Here is a 20,582-nt window from a genome sequence, read left to right as displayed (position 1 = left end):
TATCCATTGTGACATGCATGGGGCGCCCTAGTAATGACTTGAGAGCCTGCTCTGCTATCATCCCATATATTTTTGTTGCTCCAGCAAAAAACATTCATTGCAGTTGCTCTAGCACGCCCCTACCCCTAGAGCATTACACTCATGGAACAAAGTGCCGTTAATATTCAATTTCAGCTGGCCATCCATTGATGGTGTGTTGCATTAACCAATGCAAATCACCCTTAATGAAGGTCGATACCATTCCTTTGACGAATATGATAAAAGATCCAATAATTAGTAACTCAGAGTTGAACGAACATGGATTCAAGTGAATTCCCTGTCATTATAAGAGCAGTAATTTTACTTGATCTCTCTGGTATAGAAAACTGACAAAAATGATGACGTGTCAAGAATTCATTGGAGGAGTGCAGTAGTGCATGTATGTATATGTTCTTACAATGCCGTATTCTGATGCCACGGACAGGGACACAGGAGAGACAGAGAGTAATTACAACCATATTTAATTATTAAATTAATTAATTAAACAAGTAATTGTCTACGACGCCGACGACCCAACCAAACCGAACTCATTCACAGCTCAAATTTTCTGGTTCGACTTTTCTTTTTCCTTTTGCTCGCAGAGACGTGACCAGACTCCACCGACCGTTCCCTTCTCTCTCTCTCTGGGATTCTCTGCTTCGGGTATACCCAACTCTCTGATCTAGTTTTTATCTATACATACAGACACATATTCTTCACATACATGTATGTACCTATGTGTATGTTGTTGGGTTGTTTTCGAAATTTCCTATTTTGACGGTAAATGTGCTATTTTGATTAAGGGTGATTGTGCTCTGTTTTCATTAGGGATAGATCTTTTATTCATATAAGTCAGAAGGGTATGTTCTTTTTTTTTTTTTTTGGTTTTGATCACCGTGTGTTATTTACATCCGACTTTGAGCTGATTTGCTTGAATTATTTCATGCCTTTTGTTTTGTATCTTTGCCGAGATTGATAGAAATCAAGGCTCTGTATTGATTGACTTTTGAATCTTCAGTTATTTCTGTTTACTTTGATTGCTGCTTCAGAGTATTGAGTATTGACGATGCTCAGCGTGCAGTAATTGGATGCCCAAACTCCTGGATCTTAATTGATATATACTTATATTGCTACTCCAGGTCAACTTAAATGGGTTTAGATTGTATTCTTTATGGGATTTTGTTGTGTAATGTGCTTAGTTTATGAACTTGGAAATAACATCATTTTCTTGATGAGTAATTCTAGACTGTTGTGGCTGAGGGAGAGAGAATGTCTGGAGGTGGTACTCAGAATAGTATACGGAAGGCACTTGGTGCCCTCAAAGACACAACGACTGTTTCATTGGCTAAAGTTAATAGTGATTACAAGGTATAAGCAGCTTAAATGTAATTCTTTTGATGGTTACTTCGACCATCTATATGTTTGGATCTTTATTGCCGTGGTATTTAACTTTGCAGGAATTGGATATTGCTATAGTGAAGGCTACAAATCACTATGAGCGCCCTGCAAGAGAAAAACACATTAGAGGTGGGTGGTCTATGACAGTATTCAATTCTATTATTGTAATTAATGCGGTATTCCCGTCGAAGTTGACAATGAATAAGGGACAACTTATGACATTGTATCTATTTCTCTTTTCAGCTATTTTTGCTGCTATTTCAGCTACTAGACCTCGTGCTGATGTGGCCTATTGCATCCATGCACTTGCCAGACGGTTATCAAAGACACATAATTGGGCGGTATGTGTTTGGAACAAAAAATGTATTTAACAGAATAATTATTAGTGTCTCCCTTGCATTTATAGAAATAAGCTTTGTTAACTTAACTAAAATCAATGAGAGACTGCACTTTACTTTACTTCATTAAGATCCTATGTACTAATAAGTAATAACAACTATTGAGCTACATAGACAGGAAAGGAGATTCTGGATGTAAAATATTCCCTACCTTCTGCATCATCAATGCATTGGTTAGTTAAAAAACAAGATATTAGCCAGTAGTTTTTGTGGCTAATGGTATTCTCATTAGAGATTTTAAGAAATTTCTCATTGTAGCAGTTCATGCTCACCTTTGGCATGTTATGTGTGTTTGTTTCCTTTAATTTTCTATCCATTTTTGACTATTCATGAGAACAACATGGGAAAGGAGGGGTCCAGGATAATAATTTTGCGCTTCTGGTCAAATACGAATTTACATAATAGAATTATTCTCATCCACTGTTCTGTTAGTATTTACCGTACAGTTCATTAGGGTGGTTTTTCTTTTGAATATAAGCTGTTTTATACCCTCCCACATGATATTAGGAATTCACAACAGTGATGACCTGGTTCCATTTCCTTTCTGAATAAATAGCACAGTTGACTTGGTGGCCCTGGGCGGGATTCATGATGAATTGTCGGCCAGTCAGTAGTTTAAGAAATTGATGCTTTGAGAGGTTTCATATGCATATAAGATTTGTGCATTGGTGTGTGTTTATGTGGGTGGTGATGTGCGTGTGTTGCTTTTCTAGGAGTTGTTTGAGACTTTGATTGATTGTTCATTTGTTTTTAGGTTGCATTGAAAACAATGATTGTAATTCATCGTGCTCTGAGGGAAGTGGACCCCACATTCCATGAAGAGATCATTAACTACGGAAGAAGCAGAAGTCACATACTTAATATGGCTCATTTCAAGGATGATTCTGGCCCTAATGGTACTTAAATTTCTTTTAGGAGGAACACCTTTTATGTGGGGATGAATATTGGTGAAGCTATAATGACATCTTATATTCTCTTTGGCCAAACAAAGTTTTTTGTCAGAATGAGGAGTTTTTTTTAACGACATTTCTTGTCATATGCTGCTCAGCATGGGATTATTCTGCCTGGGTTCGTACATATGCCCTATTTTTGGAGGAAAGGCTGGAATGCTTTCGTGTGTTGAAGTATGATGTTGAGATGGACCGGCCAGTAAGAACTTTACTCTTTTACTTTCATGCTTCTTTTGGCTTTTGGCTTTTGAATTTGAAATGTTGATATCTACTTTCAATCTTATGGTGGAAATTTTTTGGAGTATTGGCATCAAATATGTGTTGGATTCCAATCGTGTTGGTTGAGTTCCAATGCGTCCAAGAAAGTAGAAGGCTAAGAGAAACAAGTTACATCTTGGAAGGAGTGATGCCGCGTCAAATTTTCTTTGGCTAGCCACTTATATGGATAGGTGTCTTCTATATCAATTTCTTCTCTGTCAAAAAGGCAACTTACTCTTGGCTTGCTATGGATGTAGTTAACGTCTTAGTATGATACTCTTTCGAAGTTGTTCTGATAACTTTGTATCCCTATCAGAACCTTTCCTTTGCTAGAGTTGTGGATTCTAAGACTGCCCCCTATCTCCTTAATTGTTAATTTGATTAAGCACTCTCACAATTCCCACAAGTAAACATGTGACCTAATGGTAGAGTTGCAGGGGTAAGGTCTGCATACATCATATATGTCCCCGACCCCTCCCACTGCAAGAGCCTTGTGCATGAGAGTTGTTTATCTTACTCTCTCAAAGTCACAATTCCCAATTGTTTCGGCGAAGTTTTGATGTTAAGCCTTCATTGGTCTTTTTCCACTTTCACTAGCATAAGTACCATTATAGTACCATTATAATAGTACAGACAAGTGATCACAGTACCATTATAGTTTAAAAAGTCTAATAGTACAGACAAGTGATTGGTGAAAGCTTGATGCAGAGAACCAAAGATCTGGATACTGCTGAACTTCTGGAGCATTTACCAGCTTTGCAACAGCTCCTTTTCCGTGTTCTTGGTTGTCAGGTAGTTTGTTTTATTTGTCACATTTTGGTGGAGAGGCCTTTTGTCCCACTAATGGTTCCTGATTGTTGTAGTTCACAATAATCCTGTTACTTATCAACTAATAGCAAATTTTTAATGAACTTTTTTCTTTTTGTGGATTTTTTTTCCTTATGTGGGAAACATTCATGATATGTGTGCAGCCGCAAGGGGCAGCAGTAAATAACATTGTTATTCAGTTAGCGTTGTCAATGGTAATTGAAGCTTTATAATACATCATGTTTTTCCATGATATCAGCTGAATGCATGTGGAGATAGTGTTATTTGATCACTTCTTGCTGATTGTTTTATTTTGTGTGTTGGTCAATTATTAATTCATATAGGTTGCTTCTGAAAGCATCAAAATCTATCAAGCCATAAGTGATGGCACAATTAATTTGGTTGACAAGGTAACGACCTCTCTTTATTTATATAATTAGAAGCTTCACTATTCTACTGATCAATACATATGATAACTATTGATGATGACAGTTCTTTGAGATGCAACGCAATGATGCTATGAGGGCACTGGATATATACAGGAGGGCTGGACAGCAGGTAATTCCATTTTGGCCTAATTGTTTTGGTGACTGTTTATGTTCCATTTAATGCTGAAAATTTGTATATAATGGAAAACTCTTACGATATTTTTCACTTTCAGGCTGAGAGACTGTCGGAATTTTATGAAATATGTAAGAATTTTGATGTTGGACGTGGGGAAAGATTTATTAAGATTGAGCAGGTCCGAGTTACCGCATATGTTGTCATTTGGAACTAATTTTACTTTCTTTCTAGTTTTTATTATCATTCTCTTTAATGTTCTCCTTGGCTGATTTTTTTTTTTGTCTATAATGTAGCCCCCTGCATCATTCTTACAAGCCATGGAAGAGTATGTAAGAGAAGCTCCACGGATGTCAACTGCTCGTAAGGGTCAGGTAATGCTGATTCGCTCTATTAAAATTGCTTCTTGAGTGGTGCATAATGGAAAATCAAGAACTTCGGATACCATTGAATGTCAACAGCTTTAATGGACTTAAGGAATGTGGTTTATCGGCACAACAAGAACACTTTTTTGAATTAGTTAATTGTGAATGAGCCCGGGCAGAATATTCTGAAGTTCTCATGCATTGTAAAACTATTATGAATCAACTTTGAGATGATTAAGCAAGAGTATACACATCTAAATCTCTTTTTTTCCAGTCAAGGTTGCTAATGTACATCCGTTAGAGTTGCATCACCAGCATGTTATGTTTTGGAGTCAAATCCTGCATGGCTCTCCGTATTGACTTCTTTGTTGAATTTCTCTTTTCATATCGTTTTGAAGTATGCAACTCTTTGCAGCGATATTCTGCCATTCTTTGTGATTCTCTGCAATGATCTTTGCGGCTTCCTTTTTTTAACTTCAGTGTCCATTTTATATCTACTTGATTGTCATGGAGAGTACCCTGCAACAATTATTACCTGATCAATTTCAACTAAGCAGGTTGTCGACAATAAAATTTCTTCACCCAAGGAAGTCTTGGCTATAGAGTACAAAAAGGTCCCAGAGGTGCAGGAGGAACATCCACCATCACCACCACCTCCTGAGCCGGTGAAAGTAGAAGCTCCTGCTCCTGCTCCTGTTGCTGAACCAACTGATTTGTTGGTAATGCTTATGATCAGTCTTTGTTTCTTCCTTGAACTCGTAGATTATTTCCTATTTTAACTTCACTATTTTGCAGAGCTTGGATGATCCAGCTCCTGTTGCTGCATCAGAATTAGATGAGAAAAATGCCTGGGCTCTGGCTATTGTTCCAGCTGATCAACCAACCAATGCTCCTTTGGTCCAAGCAAATGGAACTACAGGCTGGGAATTGGCACTGGTTACTGCTCCAAGCTCCAATGATGGTGCCGCTGCAGCCAGCAAATTGGTACAAGTTCTATTTCCCTAGGCATCTCATAGTTCTCACACACAACTTACTTTTTATCCTGTTTTATTGATGTCAACTGGTGTTGAATTAAAAAAGGCTGGAGGCTTAGACAAGCTTACGCTGGATAGCCTCTACGACGATGCAATCAGAAGAACAAACCAACATACCACGAGCTACAGTCCCTGGGAGCCAGCGCCAATGGCCGGTCTACCGATGCAACAAACTGCACACGATCCTTTCTATGCCTCCAACACAGTAGCCGCGCCACCATCTGTTCAGATGGCAATGATGTCTAACCAGCAACAGGGTTTCATGATGCAACAACAGTCCCAGATGATGATGATGGGTCCGCAACAACAGCTGCCCGTAAATCCGTTTGGTAATCCATATGGACCCGGTATGTACCCTCACGGTGCAGGTATGCCCGTTCAAGCCTACAATCCCTATACTGGGCTCATGTAGATGATTTTTTTTGCCATGACCGCTTCTTTTTTCCGACAAAAAAAGAAAAGAAATGGGAGAACCATCAGTTGGACTCGGCTTTGCGGATTTGAAGACCAGACAGACAATTGTGTATCATATCTTTGTGTATGTGCAGGATACAGCTAGAGAAGGAGATTCTTTATCAAATAATTAGCAAAGAAGGCAGGGATTGTTGATTTTGTTGAGGTTGTGGATATTTATGTTATTTTTTCGAACCTGCTCGTTTGTTGATGATGGTTAAGCAGGAACTTCATACGTTGCCACTCATGTATTCAGATAATATAAAGTTGTTTTAATCTTCTGTTATTGCATTTTTCTCATTTATGGAATCAACAGAGCGCTCTCTCTCTCTCTTGTGATCTTGTCTCTGGTTGTCTAAATGAGTTTCAGGTTTGAGGGGTTTTTTGTTTTGTTTTTTTAATTATTCTCATGTACTAATCAGTTATGTGGCAGGAGTGGTGCCAAGTACAATTTTACCAGCAGATGAGACTGGAGAATCGAATGTGGTCACTTTTTTTTCAAAGTTATTGCGATGCCATTTTTTGCATCAGGATTATCCACTCCGATACTTGTACTTGCATGCATCCTTACCCTATCATCGGTTTTATTCTAGGAAATTATCCAAGTATTGTGAGGGAATGTCCGTAAAAGTCCGAGGGACAATCTTGAATGCAAAAAATCGCATCCACAGTTTTTAGGAATTCAAAATAACAATTTGGGGTCTAATTAATTTTGGGTTCAGTGCCAAATTGGACGATTAGGTAGCATTATTATAAAATTTAAGTAAAAGACTGGCTGACGTGGCGTGAACATACACACACCACCTGCCGCAAATAATCATTACTTAACTGAAGTGTTCATCTCAAAGTAGATAGAGAGCGAGTGAAAGAAGCCGAAGCCAAGGCCAACGAAGCGCAGAGAGGCTTCCACTACTTCGTCATGTCTCCGTTCCAATCTCCAAAATCCCCAATTCAATAAGCCAATACCCTAAAATCTCCAAAAACAATGTCTTGGCTCTTCAAATCTCTTCAATTTCAATCTGAGGAGTCGGATTCCTCCGCACAGCCGGAGCAACAACAAGACGACGGAGAAGGTAGTCCCTCGAATCGCGGGGGTATGAAAGAGGACCTGTCGGTCATCAGCGAGACGATCGGTCGCCAGTTGCGGGGAGTGGCCGCCTTCCTTGCTCCTCCACCGTCGTTATTGCCTTCCGAACAAGAGGGAGAACAACCGCAAGAATCATCGCGGCAGGCTCTGCTTGGGATCCGTGACGATCTCGCTGAGATCGGCGGCAGCTTCAAGAGCGGGTTGTCGCTTCTCTCGAGCAACAAAGCGGTTACTGGGATCTCTAAGTTTGCCTCTGATTTATTGCAGTTCCAGATCCAAGAAGAAGAAGAAGAAGATGGAGATGATGATTATGTTCCGGGGGTCACAGATGAAGTTATTGAGTTTGTGAAGGAGATATCTGTGCGGCCTGAGTGTTGGACCGATTTTCCTTTACCACTGGATGATAATGGTAATTGCAACTCTTAAGTTAACTTAAGGATGTATAATTGTTAATACCCAATACAAGTGCGAATTTAACATCGTCTTTCAACGTCCCTTTTGTTGTTTTTGTTGTATTGAGGAAGCAAAAGTAGGTTGCTTTTCCATTTAATACTACTACATTACAACTTGCATACGAACCTTTTGGCATTTTATCATCCATTATTCCATTTTACCTCTTTTACCTTTCTTGATACCTGTAGGAAGATGGCGGTGTATGGCTTACATTACTGTGCCTTTGGGTCTTGATTCATGGCATGTTATTTTGCAGGTTTTAGAATGTCTGATGCTCAAAGGGAGCATGTCTCTGCTGTTGAAAGTTTGGTTCCAAGTTTCACAGCTCTTAGAATTAATCTTCAACGTTTTATGGGAGAGGAACAATTTTGGATTATATATTTTATACTGCTGCTTCCAAGACTGAATGAACATGATTTCGAGCTACTGTCATCCCCCGAGGCAAGATCTTTTTGTCAATTCTCAATACTCTCTCTCTATTTGTTTTGTTTTTGTGGTAATGCCCGAAACTTTACACTCTGCTTTCCAAAATAAATGGACAAACTTCTCTTCTGGTTCTTGTGTTTTTTTCTTAAATAAGGATTCAAACAGAGAAAGGATACTGAGATTGGTGGTTGGGTTTTTCACTTGTGGCTTTCTGTGAAATTTTTTCTTTATTATATGTCTAGCAGACGGTCACTAATTTTTTTTATACTTCACTAATTTGGTCACAATGTTATACTGAGTATCAGATTACTATTATTTGTTCTAGGAAGAGGAAGTCGGTAGCCTCATATGTGTGGCTTGGGATTAAAAAGATAGAAAGGGGGTCATCTTTAGCTGTTTTGATTTGAAGTACATGAAGCATGTATAGGTATATTATTGGATTGGTATATATATGGCCTTATTTATTGTTTACATTTCTTCAGTAGAGTTTTCCAAGTACAGCTTCTTTATTTTTGGGTAATTCCGTTCTGGAGGCTTTAGATCCCACTTCTCTGTTCGCAATGAGATTTGTTGTGGTTTGTATGAAACAGCTAATAACGTGACTAAATTTGTGGAGAGGATGAATGGACCAACTGTCAGCTTCTAAATGAGCTGCTTTGTTCTGTCTGTGTACTGATAGAATGCCTCTCTCCTTTTTGCTGATTTCGAAGTTTCTAATGCTTCTGTCTTCCACCATTCATCATCATCTACATGAATCTATATGAGAAATTAGAGATATGAATACTCCTTCACCCACATGACAAGTGGGGGATACCCTAACAAACTTCTCATTTGGATTCATGTTCATGAAGTTTGGCAAATTTTACATTGGATGGGGAGTGGGGACCCAGCACAACCTTCATCCTTTATCCAAACTTATGATTGGCTGCATCAACAGCCGGAGTTTTTCTACTGGTTTCCCTTTTTTTAATTATTGTTTTGTTTTGGGGGAAGGTTAAGGGGATTTGCATTTAGAAACCATTTTGTTGTTTGCCCTGAAGGTTTTCCGTTCAATAACTGCTTGGAATAATTAGACATTGAGAATTATTTTGGGCTCCCAGGAAAATTTTAAAACGCATTCCAACACTCTAGGAGAATATTTATCCTCTCTTTTGGGGATTGCATTACTGAAGTCTTCTGTCTTTGCAGATAGTTGAAACAAGAAACATACTTCTCCAGAATATCAAGAACAAGAGGAATGCAGAAGCTGTGAGCTCAGGCGACTCTAGAAATCTTACGTCTCTAGAGGATACCAAGGAGGGTGAGACTCAGCAACATATTGGCTCTGAGGAAAGGGAGCTTGTAGAAATTGTCGAGGAGGGTGAGAGTCAGCAACGTATCGACTCTGAGGAAAAGGAGCTTGTAGAAATTGTGAGTGGGACTGAAAGGGTAGAAATTGATAATCAAGGGAAGAGTGGGGAGAGGTTAGAAGAAGCAGCTACTTATTCAGGCACTGGCATCAACGTTGTGAAAAAGCTTGAGTATGATGAGGATGTCTCGTTCAGTGATTTGGAAGACGATGAAAATGACCTTCCCACCAGATCATCAGCTCTGAGGCCAGTACAGGGCACTAGCTCTTCACCAACAAGATCAAGTGACTGGGTCCAGCTAAATGAAAGGTCTGGAGCTTTGCGTGAAGTGCAGAAAGGGAGCTGTTCAACTTCTGAAGATAAAGACTCGGAGGATGCGGCAAATGACTGGCTTACAGTGGATGATTTTGATTAGCTTCATGGCTGTTTGGTTGCTTACTATTTTTGCTGTAGAGTTGCCGTTTGTTATCTATCTTATTTTAAATCAATAATTCCTTGGATTCCGGCCGACAAAAAATTTATACTGCTATATTTAATCTTTGTATATACTAAGTCAATATTATTCCAAGTCGAAAATTTTTCTGTAGCCCTACTTGTATTTTACTGGTTTTGATGTTTTTGACAAGGCTGTGAACATTGGCAGGCCAATTTAAGCCCATGTTGTAATGGGCTGCAGGGGGTCCACGGTCTAGTATTCCCATCAATTTACTGATGCAAAATAGCTGGATTTTCGAAGGCTGTAACCCACCATGATGTATAAAAATCTATCTTGCCTTGTATGTATATGTATAAATGCTCGAATTATCAGCTCAAAGATGTGTAATGGGCTATAAGAATTTCAAAATTCTTACCAGGGGCCAAAAAGAGATCAATGGATTGATATTTGAGAGTACATAAATATCACTTCAAGCAGCTAGGCAGTGAGAGACCATGACAAGTGAAAGTGAGCAGAACATAAATGGCGACCAAGATGAATAGCATCAACGCAAACCTGCAAATTTAAATGTTAGCATTAGTTAGTCCAAGTAAATAGACAATAACACTTTTAAACACTTTTAAACAGAAGAAACTAAATCATACGAATCCAAATGAACAAAAATATAAACTTGGTTAGAAGAAGGAAGAAATGAGCTTAAAAGGTGGTGTTATATGAAATCATAGGCTATAAGGACTCCAATGGCTGTCAACAATCATTCTCAAATGTGAATCATTCAGCAGGCGAGATTTAAACATCAGATCTAGCAGTAAAGTGTTGACGCTCTGTTGATTTACTTACGTGAGCTTGAAATTCCTCCACCATACAGTATTTTTATAACGACGAGCCTGCCTTTTGAAACGAAGAGTATTCCCTTGCAGAGTGGAAGTTTTCTCTACTAGCAGCGCCAAGCGTTCACCCCTTTCCAACACTTTCTCAATGTTGTCTATCATCACACTCCTCACCTATCATCGTGATTCATGACATGCCATTGTAAGATTTATGAAAAAATATTGTCAGATTTATGCACACTTACTCTATGCTGTACAGAGACTGTTTATGCACCTAAGAGTAGTGGATTTAGTGAAACAGAACAAGCCAAGTTGCACACAAAGCTCTCCTATTGCAAGGTTTGGAAAATGTGTGTATATCTACATATGTATGTATGTAGTGTTGGCATGCATTGCACGTCGATTATTTATACTTTTTAAATCCAATTTCATAATTACTGTTGAGCAGCCATCCAGTTACCTTGAGGTCTGCCATAGAATCGGCTATTACTAAATGGTTGATCAAATGAAAGAACTTGATTGTATAACCGCAGTTGCAAGTCTATAAGAATTTAAGAACATTGAACTTCATGGTATTGGAAGCGAGGAAACAGAAGTACCTGACTCATTTCGCCCTTCAATCTGTTTAATCTATCGGCATTTGGGTCGTTTGAATAATGGTCCATCTCTTGGCTTAGCACCCTTGAGAATTCATCATTCATAGCATATGCAGGAGCCGAATGAATGGCACGACCGTAAGTTCTCACAAACTTCTGATGAATATCTTCAAGAAATGCAAAAGGTGTTCTCCCTGCACACAATTCCAAGAGGACGTGATCATTTTTTTTCATCATATTTATAACAAGTCTCTACACATATTATGTAGGGTAAGGCCCACGTGCATTCTACCTGTCCCAACCCCACCCATTGCGGAAGGTTGTGCGCAAGAGTTGTTTACCTTTGAATGCCTACATGCGAGCATGTCGTTCAGTGATAAGAGTTACAAGGATGCAAACTAGAAGTTACAAGTTCAATTCCTAGAAATAGCATCTCCACATATTATGTGGAGATACGTTCTACGTACATCCAGCAAATCTCTGACCCCGTTCACTGTGTGAGCCTTATGCACGAGAGCTGTTGAACTTTTATTTGTAACAAATCAAACCCTCGCACCCTTCATTTCGAGCATATGCGATGTAGTCTATAGAATAGATAACATACTTCCTGAAGTCTTTCTTAACCATGCATGAAAATTCGTAAAATTCGTGCTTCTAAGCCTGGAATCATCCATCTAGTGTGGCTTTTATTTTCCATTCAAGCAGAACACTGTTGTTTGACAAATACGTTATCGGAAACAAAAGGTGAAACAACTGCTAATCTAATCCCATTACTTGAGATGATTAATCCTGAATCTTGATAGTCTAAATTCTGCAAAAAATGTGCTTAACGTCCTAAAAAGCTAGGGTTCATGAATCAAATCAAAATGTCACCTGCAACACAGTACTTAAAGCCTAAATTAAGGGAACGAAATAGCGATTCAATGAGCTAGGGGCTTTGAGAAATAGAGAAAATAACATTATATACGCCATTCCAGGTATCTTGGTGAGGCAATTCCCATATTTAGGGCAAAAAATTACATTAAACTTCCCGGAATCAATTCAATCCATAGCCACCGCACTATCAACACCAACGCACTTTTTGTAAATATAAGGTTACGAGGCAAATCATATACTCAAAGAGACGGAGAGAGAGAATGTTTACGTACTTTCAGAGGCGTCATCGGTCATACAGAGAACGGTGAGACCATCGGTTCTCTTAACGTGAAAGATGTAGCGATCTTGGGAAAAAGAGGAATTGCTGTCGCTATTCCCAGGCAAAGACTTGTCAAGTATCTGCCTGGCGACAGCGCCGGCTGTGGTGTACGTGGTGGCGCTGAACTCCGCCAGCACCACCTGGCCCCTCGCCACCATCCCGTACAATATCCCCATCGATCGCTACTTACGATTCTCTCCGCTCTCCATTCCCTCTGTTTTTCTCCTCTCCGTTTTAGGGAAAGGAAAACGATAAGTCTGTCTCTTGATTCACGCGAATTCAGCGGGAAAGAAGTGTAGGGGAACACGTGGACGAATAGCAACAAATGGTTGTTAAAGTTGTAAGGAAACAAATCCATAAATCCATTAGTGTTGATGGGAAAACAAACTGGACTGACATAGACAAAAAAAAAAAGCCCTATAACAACCCAAACCCATGGGAGGATGGGTCTTAGCCATAGCCCAAGAAGCCAGTTAGTGGAGGAGAAGGTGATTTTGCAGTGAGCCGGAAACTGATATATAAAGCTTCAATCCTTCGCTTTGGACTCAATCCATAATACGAAACACTAGTGTGGAATTTACAATTATTCATGCTCGCTCTTAGTTACCTATAAATTAATTTCACTCTATAAACACAAGTAAAAAATCATTCAACATTCCATTATATATAATCGATATATATATATATATATATATATATATTGCATCCATTCAATTATTAATGTGAATGGCTGAATGCATGTGCAGGGATAGCCCACACAATGGTATCCCAAACAACATTATTTGAGCATAATAGGTATTGATCCAATTGAAGATGGATATGCACAGAAGAATGTCTAGTCATTATATATACATGAATGCCCACTCCATGTACACATGATCGTATATGTTTGCCCATTTCGATTGGTTGATTGATTGGTCTCCTTCCATGTGGGACAATTAATACTTTCAAAACATAATTAACCATGGAATTCCATATAGATCCGTTTATGTAATCAGATTATATTTCACTAGTTAACCATCTTTCTTGTATTCCTAAAGTTACCCATGTAGCCTAATATATGTATTTACCTCTAGACACATTGATATTGTAACTATGCTAAGAAGCAAATTAAAAGGAGGCAGAAATGAGGACAAAAAAAAGTACAATTCGGTATCTGTAATTCTGTATTTGCATGCACAAGACGATCAATATTCCAGCTAGTTTTTACATATACGTCTTGTACTTTTGATCAAATTAAACCCATCATGTCAAAGCTCTTCTTGTAAAGCAAGCTAATCAAAGAAAAGTAATTGATAGTACATGTACAAAACAATAAGGACATTAGAGCATCTTTGATGAAAGTAAAATGTATTCAATCACTTTTAGGGCATGTTGCCAACTAGCATAATTTGGCATTTGCCTTACTTGCAAACCAATCTTCACGTGACATGCTCTCTAGGGTTTTATTTCTTTCCTTCCTCAATCCTCACTCTCCCTATAAAACCCCTCTCACTGTTATTCATTCAACAAACCCAAGAAAAAAGAATTAATGGAGTCCTCCAAAGTGTCAGCACTTCTCCTCATTTTCATGCTTTTCATTTCCTCTACCACTCCAATTCTTGGTTGTGGTTCATGTGGAAAGGCACCACCAAAACACAAACACTCACCTAAAAAGGGTCCTATTATACTCCCTCCAGTCCACTTGCCTCCACTGCCAGTGCCAATTCCTCCAGTGACTACTCCTCCGGTGACTGTTCCGCCGGTTCCAAAAATCCCAATTCCTCCAGTGATTACTCCCCCGGTGACCATTCCGCCGGTTCCTAAAATCCCAATTCCTCCAGTGACTAATCCACCATCAAAGGGAAAATCATGCCCACCACCACCAGCAAAAAAGGATACTTGTCCAATTGACACATTGAAATTGGGTGCTTGTGTGGATCTTCTTGGAGGTTTAGTGCATATTGGGGTTGGAGACCCTGCTGTGAACCAATGCTGTCCAGTTCTTCAAGGACTTGCTGAGGTAGAAGCTGCAGTGTGCTTGTGCACAACTCTTAAAGTCAAGGCACTCAACCTTGCTATCTATGTTCCAATTGCTCTTCAGCTTCTTATCACTTGTGGGAAGACTCCTCCTCCTGGCTACACTTGCTCTCTCTAGATGATCAAAGTTAGTTACTCAATTGCTTCACGTAATTGTATATATACAGAGTGTGTGTGTGTGTGGTTTGGCTAATAAGATGTCATGATTCATGGGTTTTGCTTTTGCAGGTTGTTAGATTTCATGGATGAAAAGTTGATATCGACATGAGAGGATGTCGATCGATCGAGCCTGCTTTTATCTCCCTCTCTTCTCTTCCCTTCTATGGGTTTTCAATTGACGATTGGAATTATTATTATTGCTGGTGTGTTAATTATGTTTTAATTGCACAATCATTTGTTTTTATTGGGAATGTTTAATGTTTAGCGCTTGCTTTGTTTTTGTCCTTGATTAGGGAAACAGTCCAGGATGACTTTGTTGAATTCAGTTTTCATGTTCACTTCTCCTCTCTCTCTCTCTTCTTGATTATAAATTGATTCAAAGGTTGAGGCTTGAATTAATGCTAAATTGAGGACCTTGAATTATAGAAACCAATGATTCATTCCAATTTAGAAACAGTGAAAGAGAGGTAAAAGAAATTGGTTTTGGACTTCCAATGGGAATGGGCTCTCAATCATAGAATTACAAAACCAAGAAAAGTAAATGATATATATATCCATTCTTGAATGGCAAATGATTTAGCCAACGAAACATGGAAACGAGAATTACATCTCAACTTTGGGAAATGGGTATTTTGCTCTAAACAAATACACTCAGCCGCACCACCGATTAACCAACCCTAAGTTATGGGTGAGAACAGGAAAAAAAAAATGATAAAACAAAAATTGGACTGTACTTATGTTACAAATCCTCTACAAGGACTGGTGAGCTAACCACTAACTAAACTAAAATTGAGAATTGAGGATGGCCATCAACAAGATTTATTCACTCGTATAGTGCTGGGAAGAAACCTGACCTGACTACATTCTTTTAACTTGGCAAGAGCTTCTCCAGACTTACCAAGCATAAGATCCAGGTAAACTGCAGTTAAAGTCGCTTGCGGATTATTCGGCATCAGGGACAATGCTTCAGTCACAAAATGGCGGGCTTGATCAAATTCTCCTTGCATTGCAGACAATGCAGCAAAATTTGCAGAAAGTGTTCTGCGGGCCTTGTCTGGCTTGAGGAAGGGAGAACCTCCCGTTTCCTCTTGAGGGGCACTCTTGCCAGACCCAAATACTCCATTCAACTCTTCACAATCCACTGTTCTCTCAACTCGCAGTTGCTCGTAGTCCTCTTTGCTGAACGGCATTTCAAAGCTGTTTCCTCCAGACAAATAAACCAACAAATGGTCAGCCGCTTCCTTTGGCTTGTTCAACATGCAGAGAGCCTCTGCTGCATACACATGACCTAGAAAAATATAAATCTTTGAACATACCGCAAGTTCCAGAAGGGATCCTGCCGTCGACAAGGCTTTCAAAGGGTTTTTTAGTTCCAACTCAATATAAGCCAAATTGGCAAGAAGAGCTTGCTTAATCATCTGATTTTCCCTTCTTTCAACATCTTCATAATAGGAAATGGAATTCTGAATAATATCCCGACTTGTTAATGTCTTTTGCTCTTTTGAATCCCCGTTCGCATCAATCTGACCCAAGCTTGTCGATATACCGGACGCCTTCAAATTGGCACTAGGTAACTTCTTGTGATTAGAGTTTTTGAAAGATGTTTCACTCAATTCGTTTTCCTCCAAGGAGATACTAGAGGGCAAACTGGACTCCAAATAAGTTGGCTCAGAAGAGTTTAGTATGTGCAAAGCATTAAAAAGACACTGCCGTGCAAGTGGCAGAGAGAGTTTGGGCTGCCCGTCACTTCCCAAAACCAAATTGTTCTTTCCAATAGAATCTACATGTCCATTTCTTGTGTTACTGCTTCCATTTTCCACTGCAAGCTGTCTCCACCTACCCTTGCCAATAACATGAATTTTAATGTCTAGCCCAGCCTGATTAACCTTTAGCAATCCCTTAACAAATGCAATCAAACAGCATTCAGCGAATCGAAGCCACAGGAGAGGTCGATTATAGAACATTACACTTGCCTTCTGGAAACAGCGAGCGGCAAGTAAGGGTTTTCCACAAACCAAATACCGCACACCGCAGTTATAAGTTATAAGGAGTGATTTATCCTGTGAGAAAGTCAACAGCTTCAGAGGCTTCTCTTTCCCAAGAGACGAGCTATTACTCAAAGCCTTGGAAAAGAATATGGATGACATGTGGCATTTCCCAAGCTGATAATAAATGCATCCAAGATTATTGTGAAACATGCTCATACTCCCTGTTTCTGTGCGGTTGCCTGATGCCATCAACAACTTGATGGCTTTACGGTGGTTTCCACGAGCATATTCAAGCTGAGCCTTCAAGGATAGAGCCATGGAAGAATCCCTTCCACGTGCAATGTTCATAGCATGCTTAACTTCACGCTTTGCTTGCTTTAGGTTCCCAGTGAAAAGCAGAAACCTAACCTTGTAAAGTTGCAACTTGAGCTTGATATCTACATTCATGATAGACCTATCAGCTTGAATCCTTGAGAAATCATTTGAAGGTGAAACACCAGCTGGCCTTTGCAAGTTCTGTCCACCAATATCAAGCGAAAACATGGAATCATACTCTAGTGTCTCCTCTGACAAAGTTCTCAATAAAGGATTCTCTGTGGTATTTACACCAGAAGCCAAATCTGAACTAGCAGCATCCGTCACAGATGCACTGGTTGGGACAGAAGATGATTTTGTGACAAGGTTTGCAGCTTGCTGCAGTCCCACGCTTCCGTTGTCACTTTGGCTCAGACAACCAACCCCATATGTTTTTTCGAGATATAGCAGCACATTCTAAAGAAAAAGATAAAATAAAATCAAAACTAGAACCATTTAGCATTAAGCCGATAAACACAGTTTCCAAAAAAAAAAAACACAGTAAGTCAAACCACCAAGCATTAAACTCATGGTGCCATAAACTTCATAACAAGTATACCTAACATAAGGAACACATCTCAAAAAAGTTGCACAAAAAGTAAAAAAAAAAAAGAGGTTAATAATGAATAATACAATATTTATTTCAAGAAGAGGAAAAAAAAGAAAAACCAACAGGATTTGTCAGGTTCCATCTAGGTTCTTATCACCAAAGAACAATAGCTGGACAGTAACAATACCCATGATCCCAAAGAAATATGCTTTATGCACACAAAAAGTACAGCTCTGTATTGTACACATCTTTTCTATGGTCTTAACTCCCTCTCACCATATGGTCTTGCAAAAATTACGAGAAAGGTAAAAGCAATAAACACGACATAAAGCCCACTTTAATAGGTACAAATGGAATGAGGAGGCCAACCCCATCACTCACAACCACAACACTGACAATAAAGCAGAAATGCTAATAGGTTAATCCCGCTTTCCAGCAGGGGAGACAGACACTTAATTACAATATGCCAACTTACAGTAGATTTCAGTGCATCATTGCAAGCAAGCAACACATCCAGAAACAGGAAGCAAACATGAAAAGCTGTTGTCTGTAGATAAACAAATGGAGAAGAAGTTAGCAGGACACTGTAATCACCAAACTAAAAGTATTCCAGCTCAAGATTACAGACCTCATCTATGGGCTCAATATTTTGAAACAAAGGTTCCAGAAGTGCTAATGCCTTTGGATATTCATGAAGATGGAACAAAACAACTGCCTAAAAGATCCAATATAGAACAGATGCATCAATCAAACCAGAAAATTAAAAAAAAAATCAATAATTGAATAACTTAAACAGTATCATTAACATACTAACTAGAAAGGGACAAAGGGAATATACCATGTTTAGCGAAGCCACGGAAGTATCAAATTCATCCACATAACCAACACTTGCACTACTTCCAGCACCATATTGATCACCACTTCCTTTAGCCATGGAGTTAACTTTATTTCCAAGATCCAACTGCTCTTCAGAATCTTGAGCAAGCTTTTTGCTTCTCTTCTGAGTCAACACCAACAAAAGGAGATGAGAAGAATTTTTAACAAAAACGAAAAGATTTCACAGCAAGATACTAGAACCATCAAAATTTTGTAAAGCAGAATAACCCAAAATGTTTTGATTGAGTATATGAACTAGGTATAGCATAACAAAGCGTTTTCCTTGGGTTGCGGGATGATGTGCTCACATGCATCCTTAGGTCAAACATTTTCTCACGCCTTGACATCCATGTTTCAAGAAACTTATTCAGAAAGAACAACCATTCCGATTGTATTAGAAATTACAATGTTACAAACCATTAGTTTTCCAAAGAAAAATCCATGTAATATCTCAATGCAGTATATAAATAATAGGTGTACCATGGCACAACATGTTTCACTGTGTTGATGAATGATGATGTAGCTTGCATCACAATAGACTTGGGGAGGGTGAAAATTTTTCTTATACCTTGACATCATCAAGTGCTTCAAGCAACTTCTTTGGATCAGAACAACCATCGCGACAGAATTCTGCAATTGCAATGTTATGAATAACCTGGAACATTCACCAGCAAAAAAATGATATAACTTAGAAGAATATCAAAAAGATTAAAAAGGGAAAATATCAGAAAATTAATTTACTGCAGCTTAAGAAATGAGAACTCAACAACTGCAATGTCAAGTAGAGCCTAGAACATCTATATTCATTCAGAAATCAACCAGAAACATAACATGAAAACACGGACTATAATATAATTTGAACTCAACAACTGCTATGTCAAGAAGAGACTAGAGCATCAACGTTCATTCAGAAATCATTCAGAAACATAACATGAAGACACGGACTACAGCATAATTTGGACGCCATTTAACTTCAATTGAGTCACAAACATCAAGTTAAATGAACCCCCATTTGCTGTTCAAAACAAAATTATCATCAAAGATGCAGCGGCTAATGTGAGTCTCAAAGATCAAGACTTATGCCAAATCATTCAATGAAAAGAATCAATATCACAGCTGGAGTCGATCAAATCTCCTGATCTGTTCATGGCAGTGCTTACTGACCCTACAGACTACAGGCACTTTAGTGGCAGAAAATCTCAGTATTGTAAATAAAGCCACTCTTTTGCTGCCCACAAATATAAACTTTGATGAAGAAAATATCAAAAATTTTGAATGGCTAAATATATATCAAATGTTGTAATGCTATTTGCATGTTTGATAGCTCACAGAGAACATCCTTAAAAAGAAAGCTTGAACCTACCTAAAAAAAATAAAGGACTCAGGTCAAATTCTCAAATGTATAATTCGGAGCTTGGACAAACATCAGCACAGGACGAGTTATGTATGTTTTTAACTACCTTGGGATCGTCGGGCCTCTTCTGCAATAATTGATTCAAGACCTCAAGGCACTCCACATACCGACGAGCCTGGAAGTGGAGGTAAGCTTCCTTGGCAAAAGCAGCAGCAGCGGAAAAGACGGTATCATCATCAGCGGCGCCAGAGGAGGGCCCGTCTCTATTCACCGCCGGAAATTGAAAAGAAGAATCTCGCGAATCCATGATCAGCTCGAGAATAGTACTCGTATCGAACCCCTAGTTGTATATCCGAATGCAGATATGGAAAAAACCCTAGCTCTCTCTTTCACCGAAATCTCGATAGGAATGAAGCGCGCAATTTGAACTTCATTCAAAATCGAAGTTAAAGCCCTTGGGTTTTGGAGAGAGCATGAACGTCGTTTCTCCTACAGAATTCAGATGTGTCTGACTTGCAGAGCGAGAGATAGCGAGACCAATTTGGGGGGAGAGAGACGGATAAAGAGAGAATTTGAGTTCGGGTTGCTGGGTTACCGAGTCCAAGGTCAGTTAACATGGAGCAGCTGAAAGCCTGAAATGAGTCGAGCTAGCAATGTTATGTTAGTGG

General features: G+C 39.0%; 5 protein-coding genes across 10 annotated transcripts; 3 read left to right on the top strand and 2 right to left on the bottom strand.

Annotated features, from left to right (window-relative positions):
• The first annotated feature begins 526 nt into the window (after positions 1-526).
• LOC120005446 (putative clathrin assembly protein At5g35200) lies at positions 527-6,557 on the top strand. Of its 2 annotated transcripts, XM_038855072.1 has the most exons (16): positions 656-681; positions 1,068-1,157; positions 1,264-1,386; positions 1,476-1,545; positions 1,660-1,757; positions 2,569-2,710; positions 2,863-2,963; positions 3,731-3,814; positions 3,994-4,044; positions 4,174-4,239; positions 4,322-4,387; positions 4,491-4,571; positions 4,687-4,764; positions 5,313-5,474; positions 5,551-5,739; positions 5,836-6,557. In XM_038855072.1, exons 3-16 carry the CDS (start codon positions 1,288-1,290, stop codon positions 6,199-6,201), a joined length of 1,653 nt encoding a protein of 550 aa, XP_038711000.1. In that variant the 5' UTR covers positions 656-681; positions 1,068-1,157; positions 1,264-1,287; the 3' UTR covers positions 6,202-6,557. The 2 variants fall into 2 exon arrangements, with proteins under 2 accessions (XP_038710999.1, XP_038711000.1); XM_038855071.1 differs by lacking the exon at positions 1,068-1,157 and having other exon boundaries at positions 527-681.
• Positions 6,558-7,088: 531 nt separating this feature from the next.
• Positions 7,089-10,143, top strand: LOC120004795. Its single transcript, XM_038854097.1, has 3 exons — positions 7,089-7,738; positions 8,039-8,223; positions 9,397-10,143. Exons 1-3 carry the CDS (start codon positions 7,228-7,230, stop codon positions 9,970-9,972), a joined length of 1,272 nt encoding a protein of 423 aa, XP_038710025.1. The 5' UTR covers positions 7,089-7,227; the 3' UTR covers positions 9,973-10,143.
• Positions 10,144-10,284: 141 nt separating this feature from the next.
• Positions 10,285-12,881, bottom strand: LOC120004796 (vesicle-associated membrane protein 711-like). Its single transcript, XM_038854099.1, has 4 exons — positions 12,568-12,881; positions 11,423-11,613; positions 10,834-10,997; positions 10,285-10,548 (listed from the first exon to the last, which is right to left on the bottom strand). Exons 1-4 carry the CDS (start codon positions 12,788-12,790, stop codon positions 10,458-10,460), a joined length of 669 nt encoding a protein of 222 aa, XP_038710027.1. The 5' UTR covers positions 12,791-12,881; the 3' UTR covers positions 10,285-10,457.
• A 1,124-nt stretch (positions 12,882-14,005) lies between these two features.
• Positions 14,006-15,130, top strand: LOC120004797 (36.4 kDa proline-rich protein). The gene is made up of 2 exons (XM_038854100.1): positions 14,006-14,761; positions 14,862-15,130. Exon 1 carries the CDS (start codon positions 14,146-14,148, stop codon positions 14,749-14,751), a length of 606 nt encoding a protein of 201 aa, XP_038710028.1. The 5' UTR covers positions 14,006-14,145; the 3' UTR covers positions 14,752-14,761; positions 14,862-15,130.
• A 182-nt stretch (positions 15,131-15,312) lies between these two features.
• Positions 15,313-20,539, bottom strand: LOC120004793 (CCR4-NOT transcription complex subunit 10-like). Of its 5 annotated transcripts, XM_038854096.1 has the most exons (7): positions 20,021-20,539; positions 19,129-19,215; positions 18,523-18,684; positions 18,313-18,399; positions 18,160-18,231; positions 16,109-17,551; positions 15,849-15,989 (listed from the first exon to the last, which is right to left on the bottom strand). In XM_038854096.1, the coding sequence occupies exons 1-7, from the start codon at positions 20,219-20,221 to the stop codon at positions 15,984-15,986; spliced, it is 2,058 nt and encodes a 685-aa protein (XP_038710024.1). In that variant the 5' UTR covers positions 20,222-20,539; the 3' UTR covers positions 15,849-15,983. The 5 variants fall into 5 exon arrangements, with proteins under 5 accessions (XP_038710020.1, XP_038710021.1, XP_038710022.1 ...); XM_038854092.1 differs by having other exon boundaries at positions 15,313-17,551; XM_038854093.1 differs by having other exon boundaries at positions 15,313-17,551; positions 19,041-19,215; positions 20,021-20,157.
• Between the last annotated feature and the right edge of the window lie 43 nt (positions 20,540-20,582).

This window comes from Tripterygium wilfordii, chromosome 9 (assembly GCF_013401445.1).
Source record: "Tripterygium wilfordii isolate XIE 37 chromosome 9, ASM1340144v1, whole genome shotgun sequence".
NCBI lineage: Eukaryota > Viridiplantae > Streptophyta > Magnoliopsida > Celastrales > Celastraceae > Tripterygium > Tripterygium wilfordii.
The sequence above is the reverse complement of the archived record's forward strand: the minus strand, read 5'-3'. Positions and strand labels throughout refer to the sequence as shown.

What these genes read in the sequence shown, in the direction of transcription:
- LOC120004796 (XM_038854099.1), bottom strand. Translation starts at nt 12,790, where the DNA reads ATGGGGATATTGTACGGGATGGTGGCGAGGGGCCAGGTGGTGCTGGCG. An exon ending in GACCGATGACGCCTCTGAAA is followed by an intron (nt 11,614 to 12,567) that starts GTACGTAAACAT and finishes AATTGTGTGCAG; the next exon opens with GGAGAACACCTTTTGCATTT. An exon ending in TGGAGGAATTTCAAGCTCAC is followed by an intron (nt 10,549 to 10,833) that starts GTAAGTAAATCA and finishes TTAAATTTGCAG; the next exon opens with GTTTGCGTTGATGCTATTCA.
- LOC120004793 (XM_038854092.1), bottom strand. Translation starts at nt 20,221, where the DNA reads ATGGATTCGCGAGATTCTTCTTTTCAATTTCCGGCGGTGAATAGAGAC. An exon ending in AGAGGCCCGACGATCCCAAG is followed by an intron (nt 19,216 to 20,020) that starts GTAGTTAAAAAC and finishes TGAATGTTCCAG; the next exon opens with GTTATTCATAACATTGCAAT. An exon ending in ATATTGAGCCCATAGATGAG is followed by an intron (nt 18,232 to 18,312) that starts GTCTGTAATCTT and finishes GTTTATCTACAG; the next exon opens with ACAACAGCTTTTCATGTTTG.
- LOC120004795 (XM_038854097.1), top strand. Translation starts at nt 7,228, where the DNA reads ATGTCTTGGCTCTTCAAATCTCTTCAATTTCAATCTGAGGAGTCGGAT. An exon ending in TTTACCACTGGATGATAATG is followed by an intron (nt 7,739 to 8,038) that starts GTAATTGCAACT and finishes GTTATTTTGCAG; the next exon opens with GTTTTAGAATGTCTGATGCT. An exon ending in AGCTACTGTCATCCCCCGAG is followed by an intron (nt 8,224 to 9,396) that starts GCAAGATCTTTT and finishes CTGTCTTTGCAG; the next exon opens with ATAGTTGAAACAAGAAACAT.
- LOC120004797 (XM_038854100.1), top strand. Translation starts at nt 14,146, where the DNA reads ATGGAGTCCTCCAAAGTGTCAGCACTTCTCCTCATTTTCATGCTTTTC.
- LOC120005446 (XM_038855071.1), top strand. Translation starts at nt 1,288, where the DNA reads ATGTCTGGAGGTGGTACTCAGAATAGTATACGGAAGGCACTTGGTGCC. An exon ending in AAGAGAAAAACACATTAGAG is followed by an intron (nt 1,546 to 1,659) that starts GTGGGTGGTCTA and finishes TTCTCTTTTCAG; the next exon opens with CTATTTTTGCTGCTATTTCA. An exon ending in ACAGGAGGGCTGGACAGCAG is followed by an intron (nt 4,388 to 4,490) that starts GTAATTCCATTT and finishes TTTCACTTTCAG; the next exon opens with GCTGAGAGACTGTCGGAATT.